Source organism: Notothenia coriiceps, unplaced genomic scaffold (genome assembly GCF_000735185.1).
Source record: "Notothenia coriiceps isolate Sejong01 unplaced genomic scaffold, NC01 NC01_scaffold00004483, whole genome shotgun sequence".
NCBI lineage: Eukaryota > Metazoa > Chordata > Actinopteri > Perciformes > Nototheniidae > Notothenia > Notothenia coriiceps.
In genome coordinates, this window is record NW_011337184.1 from 443911 (window position 1) to 458824 (window position 14914).

Here is a 14914-nt window from a genome sequence, read left to right on the forward strand (position 1 = left end):
ATCGTCTTAAAGCTACAACCGGCCCTTTGAGTGCAACCATAATGCTAATGTGGCCCGCGATGAAATTGAGTTTGACACCCCTGATTTAGACATTCAGCAGGTGAAATTGAGCCAAAATGTGTCCACCTGTAGAATGTTAATCCAAATGTAACTTTCATTTTATGCTCTGTTTTATGTCTCTGCACTTGAGGGAAATATATGGTTTTAAACATGGTCTAAATCAGGGGTGTCAAACTCAAGGCCCAAATCCGGCCTGTGACCTAATTTTATGTGGCCCCACAAGAGCTTGCAAAGAATATAATATACAATACAATTGGTGTAATTGTTGAATATTTACTTTCAATTATTTGCCCTAGACTTCTGCTTTCAGACGTAGTTATTTAGGAAGATATTAACAGAACTGATACTAATCCAATGCAGGGCCAACAATGTAATATAATACATTATTTAATATATATTACATATTTACATATGTATATTTATATATATAATTAAAATTACAACCGGCCGTTTGAGTGCAACCATAATGCTGATGTGGCCCGGGATGAAATTGAGTTTGACACCCCTGCCATAGACTCACACAATTCCTAAATCAATACAGAATCCTGTACTTAACACAGGTTTCTCAGAGAAAGTGTCCACCAAACAAAATGTGAGTGTGTTTAACAACATTACAATTATTGCAGAAAGCCCTACAGTCCCAAAGCTCACACATTACACAGCCAGAGCGCGGTTAATTTGTTTTCAGGTTGCTTTTGGATAGTTATGGTTGGTTTAAAAAGCTCTTTTCACAGAACTTACATATAATATGTTTGTATACAGATGTCAGAAAGTGATATAAGACTTATAAAATATAGAGACACTGCATTTTGCCTTTGTAGGGCATTATATCTCTTGACATCCAATACAAACACATGAATGATCTCCCTCAGAGGTCTGCTGCTGATTTGACATTTTGACCATGACCCATAACAACAGCGGGCTCCGAACCCTCTCTCATGGATTAGGAAATGTGTCACAGATTGAAATGAGATATCTATGTCTTATCTTTTTCTTTTTTCTGTCCTCTTTCTGTCATTATATTGTCTCTCTTCTGTCTCTTAATTGTTGTCTGAGACACAATCCATGAGTGTCCGTGTCCGCGTCATCCTGTGTTTACCGGCCTTCACCCAACACTCCACCTCAAACACACATCTCACATTTTGGAATGATGACATTGCTTGTGCTTGCTTCTTTAATGATATTGTTAAAACTGTGTGGTAGCCATAATGTAACGCTCTCCCTCTCCCCCCTTCTCCCTTTCTTTCTCTCGTTGTTATTCAACGTCCTACCTTCTACCCTTCCACACACTTGTCCTCATCTCCATCCTGTCTGCATCTCCTCCTCCTCCTCCTCCGTCTTTCCGATCCGACACACTTCCCTCTTCCCACTCTCTGACTGCCTTTATCCCTCACACCTTTCGCTCCTCCCTCCCTCGCTCCTTGTTGGTTTGCATCCGCCCAGGCAATGCTAGGTAACGTAACCACCGAGACCTCCAGGAAGAAGGATGTCGAGGAGGTTCAGAAACGCCACCGCCTCATCCCCTTGGGACGCAAGATATACGAGTTCTACAACGCTCCCATCGTCAAGTTCTGGTTCCATACGGTCAGTGTCGGCTTCAGAAACACCGCCTACGCGCTCTGCTTCCTGTTGGCAGTGTCAGTGCCCACTTTGTGTTGCAGCGGCATCAATTACTGGCTCCCTGCCGTTAGCTTTTACAGCTACAGTGGTTCTTTTGTCATTAACCTCCTGTTCCACCCTTGCATTACCCAGCTTGACTCGGGTGGGAAAGTTTAGTGGGAGAGATGAGGAGACTGATGGAAGCAACACAGTGAGAAAAGTACACGCTGAGTGTTAAGCCCCTGTCACACTGTCCCGAAATTGACACCCGATGGACACACGAATATGGAATTGTGAATTTTGCACGAAGATGGCCCCGAACCACACACGAAGGCAACATTTACATTACATTAAGACATACAACTGCAACGAAAGTAACACAAACAATTATGTTAAAGTATTATGATACTGTACTGATATTTTCAGACTTTGTTCTTTACTTTCTCCATCTTTATATGTAGAAGATATTAAGTTTTCTCCGTCATGTTGTTTCCATAGCAACAACAACCTCCTGTCAACTCGCCTTCAAAATAATATATTATATCCTTTTCAGTTTCACAGAACACAAATTGGGTTATTTACATAATATGTTTACATGATTTTGTTGTGCAATAAAACAACCCGATGGACACACGATAAAGGAAAAGTTCAAATTCAGACAAGTGATATGAATGAAAGAAAAATTGTTTATTGACTGTTTTGGCAATGCACGAGTAATGCTTAATCGAGAAGGTTGAAAAATAAAAAGTAACCTTCAGCTAATATAAACCGAATTACCCCTACAAATTAGCATATCAATGAATGAAAACAATTTACACACAAAGTGTTTGCCTTATCTCCAAATATTAAAACACACAACTTAAATACCACGATTTTTGGTTTAAATCTCTAATTATAACCCTTTAACAATGATCTCACCCAGGCCACATTCAGTTTAACAGTGTTTATAAATATTTGTATTTCTTTGCAGCACTGTTCATCTAATTGTGTAGACTGTAGGTGTCTTTGAAGTGTGTGTGTGGCCTGTGTGTGTACTGTGTGTGCCTGTGAGCATGCCTGAAATGTTTTATATAAGCTGAACTCTGCCTCCCATACCCCAGCTCGGGCTCCTTCAGTGAAAACATCTTTAACAGCACCGGCAGGGATTTCACTGTTTATTTATGCTGAGAAAACAGTTTGACCGCATTTTGTTTCATCCCATTTTCCTCTTCTCTGGCTATTTACTCCCCCCTGTCTTCCTCCTCCCTTCACTTCTCCTCCCCTGCCCTTCAGGTTAAACGATACTATTCTACTGTGAATTTCATTACTGCACTCGTTGAACACATACTGGGTTTTTATCATGGTGAAAAATGTGGTCTTTGCCAGTTTTGTATTCAAACCTTATATTCGCTGCAGAGGGCTTCCCCGTTTAAAGTCATATTTGTCAAACTTATCACACACTAATCTGTGCATAAGGGACGGATTGACAACCCGGTCACACATTATTCAAATCTCTATACAGCGTACTACACGTAAATATTAGATTAAGGCTGTAGGAGATACCATCCCCAGTTTGGTTGTGGTTACTTTATTCTATACTTTACAGATGTCAAAGCACTTTTGTCTCAAGTTAACAATATATTGTCAGTTTTGCATTGAAGTCCACATGTTTAATTATTATTGCAGCTAAGATGTTCTCAGTGGGTGCTACTATAAGAAAATAGAAATATCTGACTGAAACCCAATATCTTCTGAACTTGTCAATGAAAACATTATACAACATTTGAATAGGCAAGCCAAGGTTAGACTTGTATTGTGATCTGAATTTTTATTTGGTTTTGATCCTGATGAGCCAATGTTCAAATACTGTACGGGCAGGAAGAGTGGACAGCTGACATGGATTTAAATAGAGAAGCCACAGGAGACACTTAATGGACATTTTCAGGCCAAGTGATATATCCGGTGCCCTAATATCAAACCACATCCGAAAAAACCACATTAAAGGGAGTTGTAATGAGGGTCAATCCTTCACTAAATAACTGTACTTTAGTACGTTTTAAGGTACTTGTATCGTAGCTCAGTATCTCCTTTTTTTGCTTTTTTATTCTTCTACTCCACCACAATTTGAAAGAAAATATTGTACTTTTTAATACTACATTTAATTAACAAAATTAGATAATAGTCTTGCAGGTTTGTAATACAAAAATGAAATCAACCAATCAATCATGATATGCTTTTATGTATTAAAGGTCCCATGTCATGCTTTTCCGGTTATTACCCGTCCCCTTGTGTGTTATGAAGGTTTTTCTGCATGTAAACGGTCTGCAGAGTCACAAACCCTGAAAGTACACCCTGTAGCGAGTAAAACTCTAACACAGAAAAGACCTGTCTATGCTGCCCCAGAACGCCTCGTTGGGGATTTCTCTTTTTCCATTGTTTACTTCTTGGGTATAGTGACGTATTTCGGGTATAGTGACGTTACGTTACGTCCGCGGAGCCGTTACGTTTGCGAGAGACCCCGGAACTCAGCCTGGGCACAGACACAAACTCCCAGCCAGGCTGCGGGTGTGTGTGTGTTTCGGGCTGGGTTTTGCTGTCTCGCAGACGGCCACTGGGCTCACAGGGAGGTGGGGGCAGGAGCTCCAACAAGCCGTTTAGGACAGAGTGAATACACACATACTATACAGAGATGCTGTATGAGAAACCAGTGTGAGTTTGGAAAATTGCACAATATATTTAGTATACCTCAACAATGGAATTATGATCAGTAGAAATGGCCATGACATGGGACCTTGAAGATACAGTACCTGCGATGATAAAAGGAAACACATATAATCATCACAGGAGACGCATAATGGACATTTTAAGGCCAATATCAGGTGTCCTTATATCAAACCACACGTGAAAATCTGCATTAAACGAAGTAATGAATGCCATCTGCTTTCCTACATTTTATAAGTGTACAGTTGCTTTTGTTGGAAAAGCCTAAATGTGTCCCCGCTGATTTCCCTCTGCTGTGGTGTTTTTTCCATAGATGGCATACGTGGGCTACCTGATGTTGTTCAACTACATTGTGCTGGTGAAGATGGACCTGTGGCCCTCCACTCAGGAGTGGATCGTCATCGCTTACATCTTCACCAACGGCATCGAGAAGATGAGAGAGGTAAACCTGCTTCCAACATGAGTATTTTTTTACACACAATCACCCACTAATACCTTTGAAACTAAAGACACAAAGCCTGTCACCATCAAGGTCACTCCTGTGCTGGAGGGCAGAGCATAAGCATTTTGTCAGTATTATAAAACAGCTCGTGATAAATATGGAAGACTGTGCAATTATTGAAAGGGAAGCAAACAAAGAGTGAAGGGCAGAGAGAAAGGAACTCAGGTGGAAATAAAGGCAAGAGACGGAGATGGGAAAAAAAATGAAGAAGTAGAGTAAATAGAAAATACCGGTATGCAGCCATATGAGACTAGCCGTGTTTGTACTGTAAGTGAATGAAATGCATTAATCATTATGGCACATCATTCTCAGCTCAACAACATTGCCTCTTAAAATATCTGCCCTGATTGTCAAACTCATACTGCCCTCTAATGGTGGTCATTATATACTGCATTTCTTTTTTTACAATATTTGTATTGAAGTTTTCAAATAAAACGAACATTACACATACATAAAAGTATCTAGGTGGCATATACAGTGTACAATCAAATGAATAGGCATGTAAATAAACCCAGGTCAGTATACAGATGATACATGGATAACAACGTACAGAGATCTGAAAGAATAGGACGTGGGCTACTACACTTTATAATCTTATTCCCGTTGCCCCTCCTCCCCGCCCCGGTCTTTGGTTTTATTGATCACCAACATTCTTTTTCTAAAACTCCTTGAAGCTCCCCCAGATATTTTCAAAAACTGCCAGCTTTCCTTTAGTAATGTATGTTTTTCTAAAGCAACAAATGCTGACAGATCCTTAATATGTGTATTCATACTTGGTTTGTTATATATTGCATTTCTACCCTTCTGTCACTTTTTTGTTTAGCTCATATCAGAGTCCTGCATCGGGTCGGGTACCCGCGGGTACTTCGCGGGTGGTATTTTTTCAAATACTTTTTTCCTGGTTCGGTTCTGGGTCAAACAAAGATGATGCGGGTCGGTTCGCGGGTGTTGCATAATAAATATATAAAAATAATAATTTAGTTTAATGTTTAAATCCTCAGACCGCGCATAATCATAACCTCTGCAGCGCATCAATCTGCTGCTGAGAGCGCCACATTCGAAATGGCTGAGGTGAAGGCGGAGCTCGGAGAATACAGCATTTTCAATATCTCTTCCTCTAGAGCGAAATCCAACGTCTGGGAGGATTTTGTTGTCACCCTAGATGGAGAAAATAACCAACATCCCATGCTTTTTGAGACAAATATGCTACTGCGTGTGTTAACAATTGCACGTTTTCACTGCTCATATAGGATATGCGGGTTCGGGTCGGTTTGCAGATCTTGTGCCGACGGGTCGGGTCGGTTTGCGGAACTAATTGGCAATATGTGCGGGTGGCGGGGCGGGTTCGGTTGTGCACGTTGCGAGTGCGGGGCGGGAAAATCAGACCCGTGCAGGACTCTGGCTCATATCTATTATGCCCTTCAATTCCTGCGTTTATAATATGAACACATATTTTCATAACTCTCTGCTTTAAAATGTTAAAATCTTCCTTGGTTTCCTCACTTATTACCCCCCAACCCTGTCCCAGATCCTGATGTCAGAGCCGGGGAAGTTGCTTCAGAAGGTGAAGGTGTGGCTCCAGGAGTACTGGAACATCACGGACCTCATGGCCATCCTCATATTCTCCGTGGGTATGGTTCTGCGTCTCCAGGAGCCGCCGCTCATGAGCTACGGGCGGGTCATCTACTGCGTGAACATCATCTATTGGTACATCCGGCTGCTGGACATCTTCGGGGTCAACAAGTACCTGGGACCCTACGTGATGATGATTGGCAAGATGGTGAGGGGATGGTGTTAGTGTGTTTTATCTAGACGCCTCACGTACTTCCTTTCCTCATTATGACTTTCTACCGTCTGATTTCTTCTTGGCATGATCCATACTGATCATAATAATAATAATAATACTAAAGCTTTATTTATATAGCACTTTGGAGCTCAACGCATTTAAACAACAGATTATTTGTTAAGAAATGTACAGCTACACGTAGCGAAATATAACATTTGATCCGGTTAATAGACACAAGGAGGTCAAATAATGGTTTCTCTCTGACAGGTAAGACACGAGATGACTTGAGTCGATGCAACAATATAAAATATAAAACCCCATAAGACCAAGTTATAGGTACAACAGAAATACAAATAAAAGTTTGATAGTAATAAAAATGCCATAATTCTAATAAAGGTTAAACAATTAAGAAAAAAAAAGACCAACGTAAAAAGAAATATTGCTATTGAAGCATGTTAGATTAATAAAATAAGATAAAATCCTTTAAGACCTATAAAATAAATCCAAGGTAGGTAAATAATAAAGAAGACAGTCCGCTGAGTCCTTAACCATAATACCATAATTACAGCCCTTGTGTTTGTATGTGCCGTGCAGGCTTGGTCCTAATGGAGCGCCTGTGCCTCTAAACGCGATTGTTTATCTCAAAGAGCACAAGATCAGAGCCTCTGATACCCACATGTAGACAAAACAAGAAAGGTGATCAAAGGCTCGGCTTCATATCTGTCTGTTCGGCTGTCTTTATATGAGATGGGCGTAAATACTCTTTGATATGAAAATCTGCTATTTAAATGAGAGAAGGGTAGAGAGGGATGGATGCAATGACTTCCGATAATGCAATGAGTCCGATAATTGGAATTTATAATACTGCAGCAGCATCAGCATATTTGAAGTCAGAGGCATTATGGGAAGTAATGAAAAACCAATACTGCGTTGTAAATAACAGTAGAAATGTTCAGCATACTTTAAGGCCTTCGACTGTTCCTCTAGCATTCATCACACCCAAACAATAAATAATGAATGCTTTTGTTTCACCAAATGAGTGCGTTTCAGCTCTCAAGAAGGACAATGCATGACACGCGTAATCCAAAAGAATACACAGAGGATAGTGTAATGTAAATAAAGGTCGGATCAGGGTGTAAACAGGCGCTACCCATTAGAGGATTACTGTTTAAATCCTCAGTCCCTGCAGTCAACATGTCAAAGTGTCCTTGGGAAAGATACCAAGGTGCTCCATGTGAACAGTATTGAATTGTGTATTAATCGCCTTGGATCAGGGGTCTCAAACTCAAGGCCCGGGGGCCAAATCCGGCCCGCGACTTCATTTCATGAGGCCCCACAAGATTCTGCAAAGAATATAATATGTTTATTATACTGACTTTTTTTCAAAATGTCACTTACTTTTTTTTGTTTTTTCAGAATTTGGCTTTTCTTTTTAAATCATTTTGTGACATTCTCACTGAAGAGACTTGCAATTATTTGTCCTAGACTTCTGCTTTCAGACGTAGTTAATTATGAAGTTATTACCCTATCTGATAATAATCCAATGCAGAGGCAATCATGTAATACAGTGTTTCTCAAACTTTTTCATACCAAGGACCACTTAACCAATAAAAAAACACTCGCAGACCACCTAACTCCACAAATATCCAAAAACACATAGTTTTTCTAGAACAGATTACAAATCGCCTGAAAATGGTACAAACAAGTGGCAACATGTGTGATGAAGGTGTTGCCCTGGGCTATATCATGCAATCGAAAGCTGAAACTTAATCTCGCTTTGGCTAATCTCTGGAGATATTCCCACGAGATTGCGGAAAACTTAAATGTATTTATTTATTTCAAATGTGAAATTTTACCAATATACTCACGGACCACTGAGGGGCGCTCACAGACCACAAGTGGTCCGCGGACCACACTTTGAGAAGCACTGATGTAATATAATACATTATTTTATATATATTAAATATTTATATTATTATTAAATGTATATTTATATAGTCTTAAAGTTACAACCGGCCCTTTGAGTGCAACCATGATGCTGATGTGGCCCGTGATGAAATTGAGTTTGACACCCCTGCCTTAGATTAAAGCCCCAGCATCTGAACATTTGAGTTAAGCACATTTGGATTTCCAGTCAAGTTTTAATTCCAGAGCAAACTAAATTGAAGTTTGATTGGCCAACCAAGACTCTTGAGAGGGTTAGTAATTAGAAAAAGCTAATACACACCATCCATCATCAGACTTTTCTAAATGCTTCTCCAGTTGCATTATTCGTTTTGTTATTAGACCTCCCTCCTTGCTTTCTTGTTTTGCCTCATTACTTGTTTTCTTCACATTTAAATGGATTTTCTTTAGTTTCTTCTCCCATTCCCTTCTCTCTTTGACGGTCCTCCTCTCTCCCCCCTCCCTCTGTTAGATGATCGACATGATGTATTTTGTGATCATCATGTTGGTGGTGCTGATGAGTTTCGGTGTGGCGCGTCAGGCCATCCTCAACCCGAATGAAGACCCCTCCTGGATGCTAGCTAGGAACATCTTCTTCATGCCTTACTGGATGATATATGGAGAGGTGTTTGCCGACCAGATTGATCGTAAGTTCAGGGCCAGAGTTTCAGAGCTCTTGAATAAACATATTTTTGGTTAATTAGGGGGAGAACATTTCCTGACTGAAGAGAGATGACCGAAAACACACCTCATTAAATATTCACTGATTCCTCAACAGGTCTACATTAAATACATATTAAAACACAACATATTGATAATAGGGAAATTCTTGACAAATGTTGCTTCCACATCACCATATCAGGAGAAACCTTTTAAGTTATTCAGCTTCGTACATTAGGACATTAGTTTTTACTGTCAGTTCGTCCTGATTTTTTGTCTCTACGTTATTTTGTATCATGTAGACTCGATAAGTGACTCAATGAATTGTCTGGGAGACAATGTCCTGAGAGAGTGCGATGTGTGCTTCTCTGTTTTTCTGTATGGGTGTAAATATGATGGTGTGTACATAATGTGAGGAGTGGCCCAAAGAGAAGAGATCTGAAATAATGTTTTCATTCTTTGTTTCAGATATGCATAGTAGGAAGTTAAAGCAAAGGCTGAATGAAAAACCCTGGCTGTCTTCAAATTACTTGCGAACTTACGGAACCTGGCGTAGTAGTGGTCCATCCAACTTTCCCCAGTGCAGTCAAACCCCCAGTAATTCAAAAGATATAGACTTCAATTTTAATCACATCTACCTATCCACCTCTCCTTCATCATCCTCACATTACCACCATGTCATGCCCACTCCCACCACTAGAGGCCACTTGAGACTAAAGTGTGCATGCGGCTCCGCGCTCTGAGGTTAAAGTTGCCCTCACGTGATTGGTTTCTTGGGTCAGCTACTGTATCTACTTTTTTCTTTAAGATCATTCAAATTGTCTGAAATCCTTAATAAATAAGGCTGCGTTTGTTTCCCAAATTGACCTACCAGTAGCTTGACCTAAGGCTATATCTCGTAAGCAACTTTACCCTGACTAATTTTGGCACTGGCTGACAAATGGCACTGTTACATGGCAGAAGCATTTTTCAAATGTGTCCTGATATTGATATGTTCTTCGTCACATCAAGAGGAACTATCAAAGTTTCACATTTTGATATTCCCTTGATGTTTCTTCTACTCATTTTATTTCTTGACTTCCTGTTAGTTTCATTTGAAGAAGTGACCCTGCCATGTTAACACCGTCTGTCACACAAATCATGTCACCCTCCCTCTTTACGCCGGCTCAGCTTCTCACAGGAGCCATCGCAACATTGCCAAAATATTTCTAACAATACATCCACCATTTAATATTAGTAAGCATTGAAATTGACAGACAGAAATAAAACACATACAAACACACACCAGAATATTTTAACAGCCACCCTCCATCATCTGTAATCTGTTTTTTCACGTGGTTCAGTTGTCAGAGTTTAAAAACCAAATTCTTTGAAGGTGAACATTTTATAAATAGAACAATTACTTCAGTTCTCTGTCTTTGGGCTGCATTGTGTGAAACAATTCAACATCAAGCAATGATGAGTGTGACTAGAATGAATATAAAAAGCGAACCAACCAAGAACAAAACGCTGAATGTTCCCCAGATAAGCCGCAGCAACTGAACCATCACAGATGGAAAAAACATACTATGTATCCTAAATACATTTCAATCAATTCAAAGCAGTCAACCATTGCTGAATGAAGCTATTGCGCATATGTGACAATATATTTGAAACATCCGCTGCATGTTTAAATATATTGGTAAACACAACTTGTGATGAGACATGATGAATGTATTTGTTGTGTCTTTTTTTTCAGATGCACATCTCTGAACATGAGCCCTTTCATTAAAGTGTCCACTTTTCCCAGTCTTTTTGTTTCAAGAAGCATAAAGGCACAATATGCTTCTTGTTTGTTTGTTTGTTTGCGAAGAATACAATTCTGCATTTTGTTTGGTATTTTCAGGTTTGCTTGTCTCTTTGTTTGTCTTGTAACCCAGTGTACAGAATGTGCTTACATTTATTTATTTGTATTTGCTTTTATTATAAGTTCAATATTCTTTGTCTTCTGTCTGTTTTCATATGTCTGCATGTCTTTCTGATTTGTTTGCATCTACTAAATTCCTACCAAAATATAATTCATGACGGCTCAAGTCCACCGATGTACTAAACCTTGTATTAACTTGTATGTGTGTGTTTTCTTTGTGGCGGTGGGCAGCCCCCTGCGGGCAGAACATCACTACAGATGATGGGGGGGTGGTGTCGCTGCCTCCCTGTAAGACGGGGGCCTGGATCGTCCCGGCCATCATGGCCTGCTACCTGCTGGTGGCCAACATCCTGCTGGTCAACCTCCTCATCGCCGTGTTCAAGTACGCACACCCTCTAATCATTTCAGTTGTTCCTCCTGTCAGCAAATATAGACCCCACACGACTTTACACACACCTCAGGACCTGAAACCAGTGGGGGAAGAAGTACTCAGATATTTTACTCAAGTGAAAGTAGCAATACTGCATTGTGAAAATACTCTTGCATTCAAAATCATAAAAATACAAAAGTTTCACCATCAAAATATACTTAAAGTACCAAAAATAAATATAACTATTTGTGCAGTATGGTCAATTTCAGACTCATATATAAATAATTGGACTTTAATTATAGATGAAATTATACTGCTGGGCAGCTTAACCTAAAATAAGATATCCTACATTTATCAGTTGATTTACATTTTGTATGAATCTGAATCAGCAAAGAAGCTAGTTTATAAAATTCTTAAATAAAAGCAGCAGAATAAAAAGTACAACATTTGCCTTCAAATGGTAGTGAAATAAAAGTATATACAGAACTAGCATAAAGTTAAAATACTCAAGTGAAGTATTTCAAACCTGGAGTTGATTAGACGTACTTTGTTAAATTCCACCACTGCCTGAAACACACTTATTTTTTCAGCATGATAGAAATAAGTACATTTCACCAAGATGCTACTTAATAAGGCAGTTTCAATATAGTCATGTTTTAAACTGGACAATATGTAGTGGGCATACCTGACTGCTTTCACCTGTTTAGAGTGTTTACCATGAACAGAGAGAGAGGGTGAGACTGGGAGTGATATGTACGTTGACCGCACTCACACTCACAGCCACACTAATTTACAGAACTTTATAATTAGGTTACTCGTAGGGCTGCTCGATTATGGCAAAAATCATAATCTCGATTATTTGGGTCAATAATTGATATCACGATTATTAAAAACGATTATCCATTTACATTGAAAACATCAATTTAGTGTTTACTCCCCACGGCTTTTTTTAAACTGCCTACAGCCACTATATCAAAAATAAGTTTGTGTTGGGGCCGCCGTAAAGCCACATTCATTAGAGCCTGTTAGCAAATGTTAATAACAGAATGAGATGGTGATTCTTCGCAGACACATTACCACGCTAATGATCTGTTAATGTGCCTCTGAATAATCCATGTAGCACAAACGATCATCCTCTTCTGCACGTTTGTCAGGGTAGTTAACAAACATACACCAATGGAAGAGAAACAACAGTTGAATTGAAGGTTTGATATCATAACATTACAGTTATTATTTAGTATGCTGGATTTTCTTTCTCTATCTGTGTCCAATGTGGTTGTGACTGTTTGCCTTATTCAGTTTCTTTTAGCTTTCAGTGGATGTAATATATCTGTTTCTTTTGTCTTCGTCTGTCATCATAGCAATACATTTTTCGAGGTGAAGTCCATCTCTAACCAGGTGTGGAAGTTTCAGCGCTACCAGCTCATCATGACCTATTACGAGCGCCCGGTCCTTCCTCCCCCCCTCATCATCTTCAGTCACATCACCATGGCGCTCAAGCATCTGTGTTGCCGCTGGCGCAAGCACGACGACGACGAGAGGGACTATGGACTGAGTGAGTGGCAGATACAAATCCAGAGTTTTCATTTATTCACATCACTTTTAAGCATTTTCATCAGGCCTTTCAGTTTTCAGTGCTGCCACATTATGATAGTTCGTTTTAGAACTTTTGCTATTATTATACTGTTACTCAAGCAGTGAAACGTGACACTTCAGCATTATCACTTCCTCAAACTCCTTCATCCACAGAACTGTTCATCACTGAGGACGAGCTGAAGAAGGTCCACGACTTTGAGGAGCAGTGCATAGAGGAATACTTCAGAGAGAAAGACGACCGCTTCCACTCCTCCAACGATGAGAGGATCAGAGTGACTTCTGAAAGGTCGGACACAGTAAACCTCTGGAGAGTTGGTGTATAAATGAGTCCAGTCTATCGGCCCGTCCACACTACAGCTTCAAAAAAAGCTTGCCGGCGGGCGTGTCTGAAGCTCGACCAACAACCAATCACATGAATCTCCCGCCCCGGTCACACAAGCACGTGGTTTGATTGACCCCCATCNTCTTTTGGATCCTTGAGTTCTTTGTCGTATTTCTACAGTTCACCTGGCAGTGATAAATGAACGAAAAAATGGACACTGTAAAAATGTTTCAGAGCAATCCATTCATTATATCCGTTTTTAAGAGTGTGCTTTTTGTCGGGGGACATCTTTCGGCCCGTCCACACTACAGCTTCAAAAAAAGCTTGCCGGCGGGCGTGTCTGAAGCTCGAACAACAACCAATCACATGAATCTCCCGCCCCTGACACACAAGCAGCGGTTTGATTGGCTAAAGCTTGTACTGGCATATGATTTGATTGGCTGACGCTTCCACCGAAAGCTTCAGAAGCTTCAAAAGTTGAACATTGCTCAACTTTTGCAGCCTGAAACGCCAGGAAAGCTCCGCTCTGCTACCCACAATTCAGTTCGGCGAAAAGCGAGGCAACGTGACGTCACCCCATTCAAAGTGAATGGGCAGACGCGTTGGAAACCGTTTTTGAAGCTGTCGAAGCTGCAGTGTGGACGGGCCGTTACTTCTTCCTTCTCTCTGTCTGTACCTGTGTACTCTCATGTTCCGAATAACCCAGCTTCCCCAAATGTTCTTTTTGGTGTCTATCTAAGGTGGGATCCTGAGTCGTGGCTGATCCTGTTGTGTGGTCCTTTGATCGTGAGTCCTGGATGGATAGTCTCGTGGATGTCATCTTCTTATTATAGACACATTGCCTTTCCACACATTTTGACTACCTATGTTGTAAAAATGTAATTCTCTTTCTCGATTTAAATGCATCTATTGCGCTTCTGTCCGTGCCTGGAGAGGGATGCCTCCTCTGCTTGCTTTCCCTGAGGTTTCTCCCATGTTGCCCCTTAAACTGTGGGGTTTTCTCCGGAAGTTTTTTCCTTTGTATGATGTCGAGGGTCTAAGGAACAGAGGGTGACGTATTGGCATACTGATATCTGTACACACTGTGGGAAGTCCCTGAGACACAAAAATAAATGTGTGATATTGGGCTATATAGAATAACATTGAATTGATTGATGATTGATTGATGATATTCCATCAAAACCCACTATGGCAGTGTTTGGTTTCCTCGATTAAGTTGTCTAAGCACGCACAAACAGCCCCACTAATTTTTCTGAAATGCTCTTGAAAATGCCAATTTTTCTCAGTCAGGCTTATGTGATAGGGTGATTACGATACTTTATATGACACAATGTTTGCTGCGTAGTAAAAACGACCTTTGGGTATTTCACATACGCAGATGTATTTTCTTTGTCGCTTCTCACTGTTTGAAGTAGTGGTGCTACAGTTTGTTAAAGCATTTTGTCAGCACACTAAATCTACACCCAATA

At 40.2% G+C, this 14914-nt stretch overlaps 1 protein-coding gene across 1 annotated transcript in view; it reads left to right on the top strand.

The window, feature by feature from the left end:
- LOC104942324 (transient receptor potential cation channel subfamily M member 3-like) overlaps positions 1–14914 on the top strand; it is a 48891-nt gene that overhangs the window by 30657 nt on the left and 3320 nt on the right. The window contains exons 11-18 of the mRNA XM_010767528.1: positions 1504–1644; positions 4673–4801; positions 6390–6641; positions 9064–9238; positions 9720–9848; positions 11389–11539; positions 12889–13082; positions 13277–13409. Of these exons, the coding sequence (XP_010765830.1) occupies positions 1504–1644; positions 4673–4801; positions 6390–6641; positions 9064–9238; positions 9720–9848; positions 11389–11539; positions 12889–13082; positions 13277–13409 (1304 nt within the window). The remainder of the gene's footprint in view (positions 1–1503; positions 1645–4672; positions 4802–6389; positions 6642–9063; positions 9239–9719; positions 9849–11388; positions 11540–12888; positions 13083–13276; positions 13410–14914) is intronic.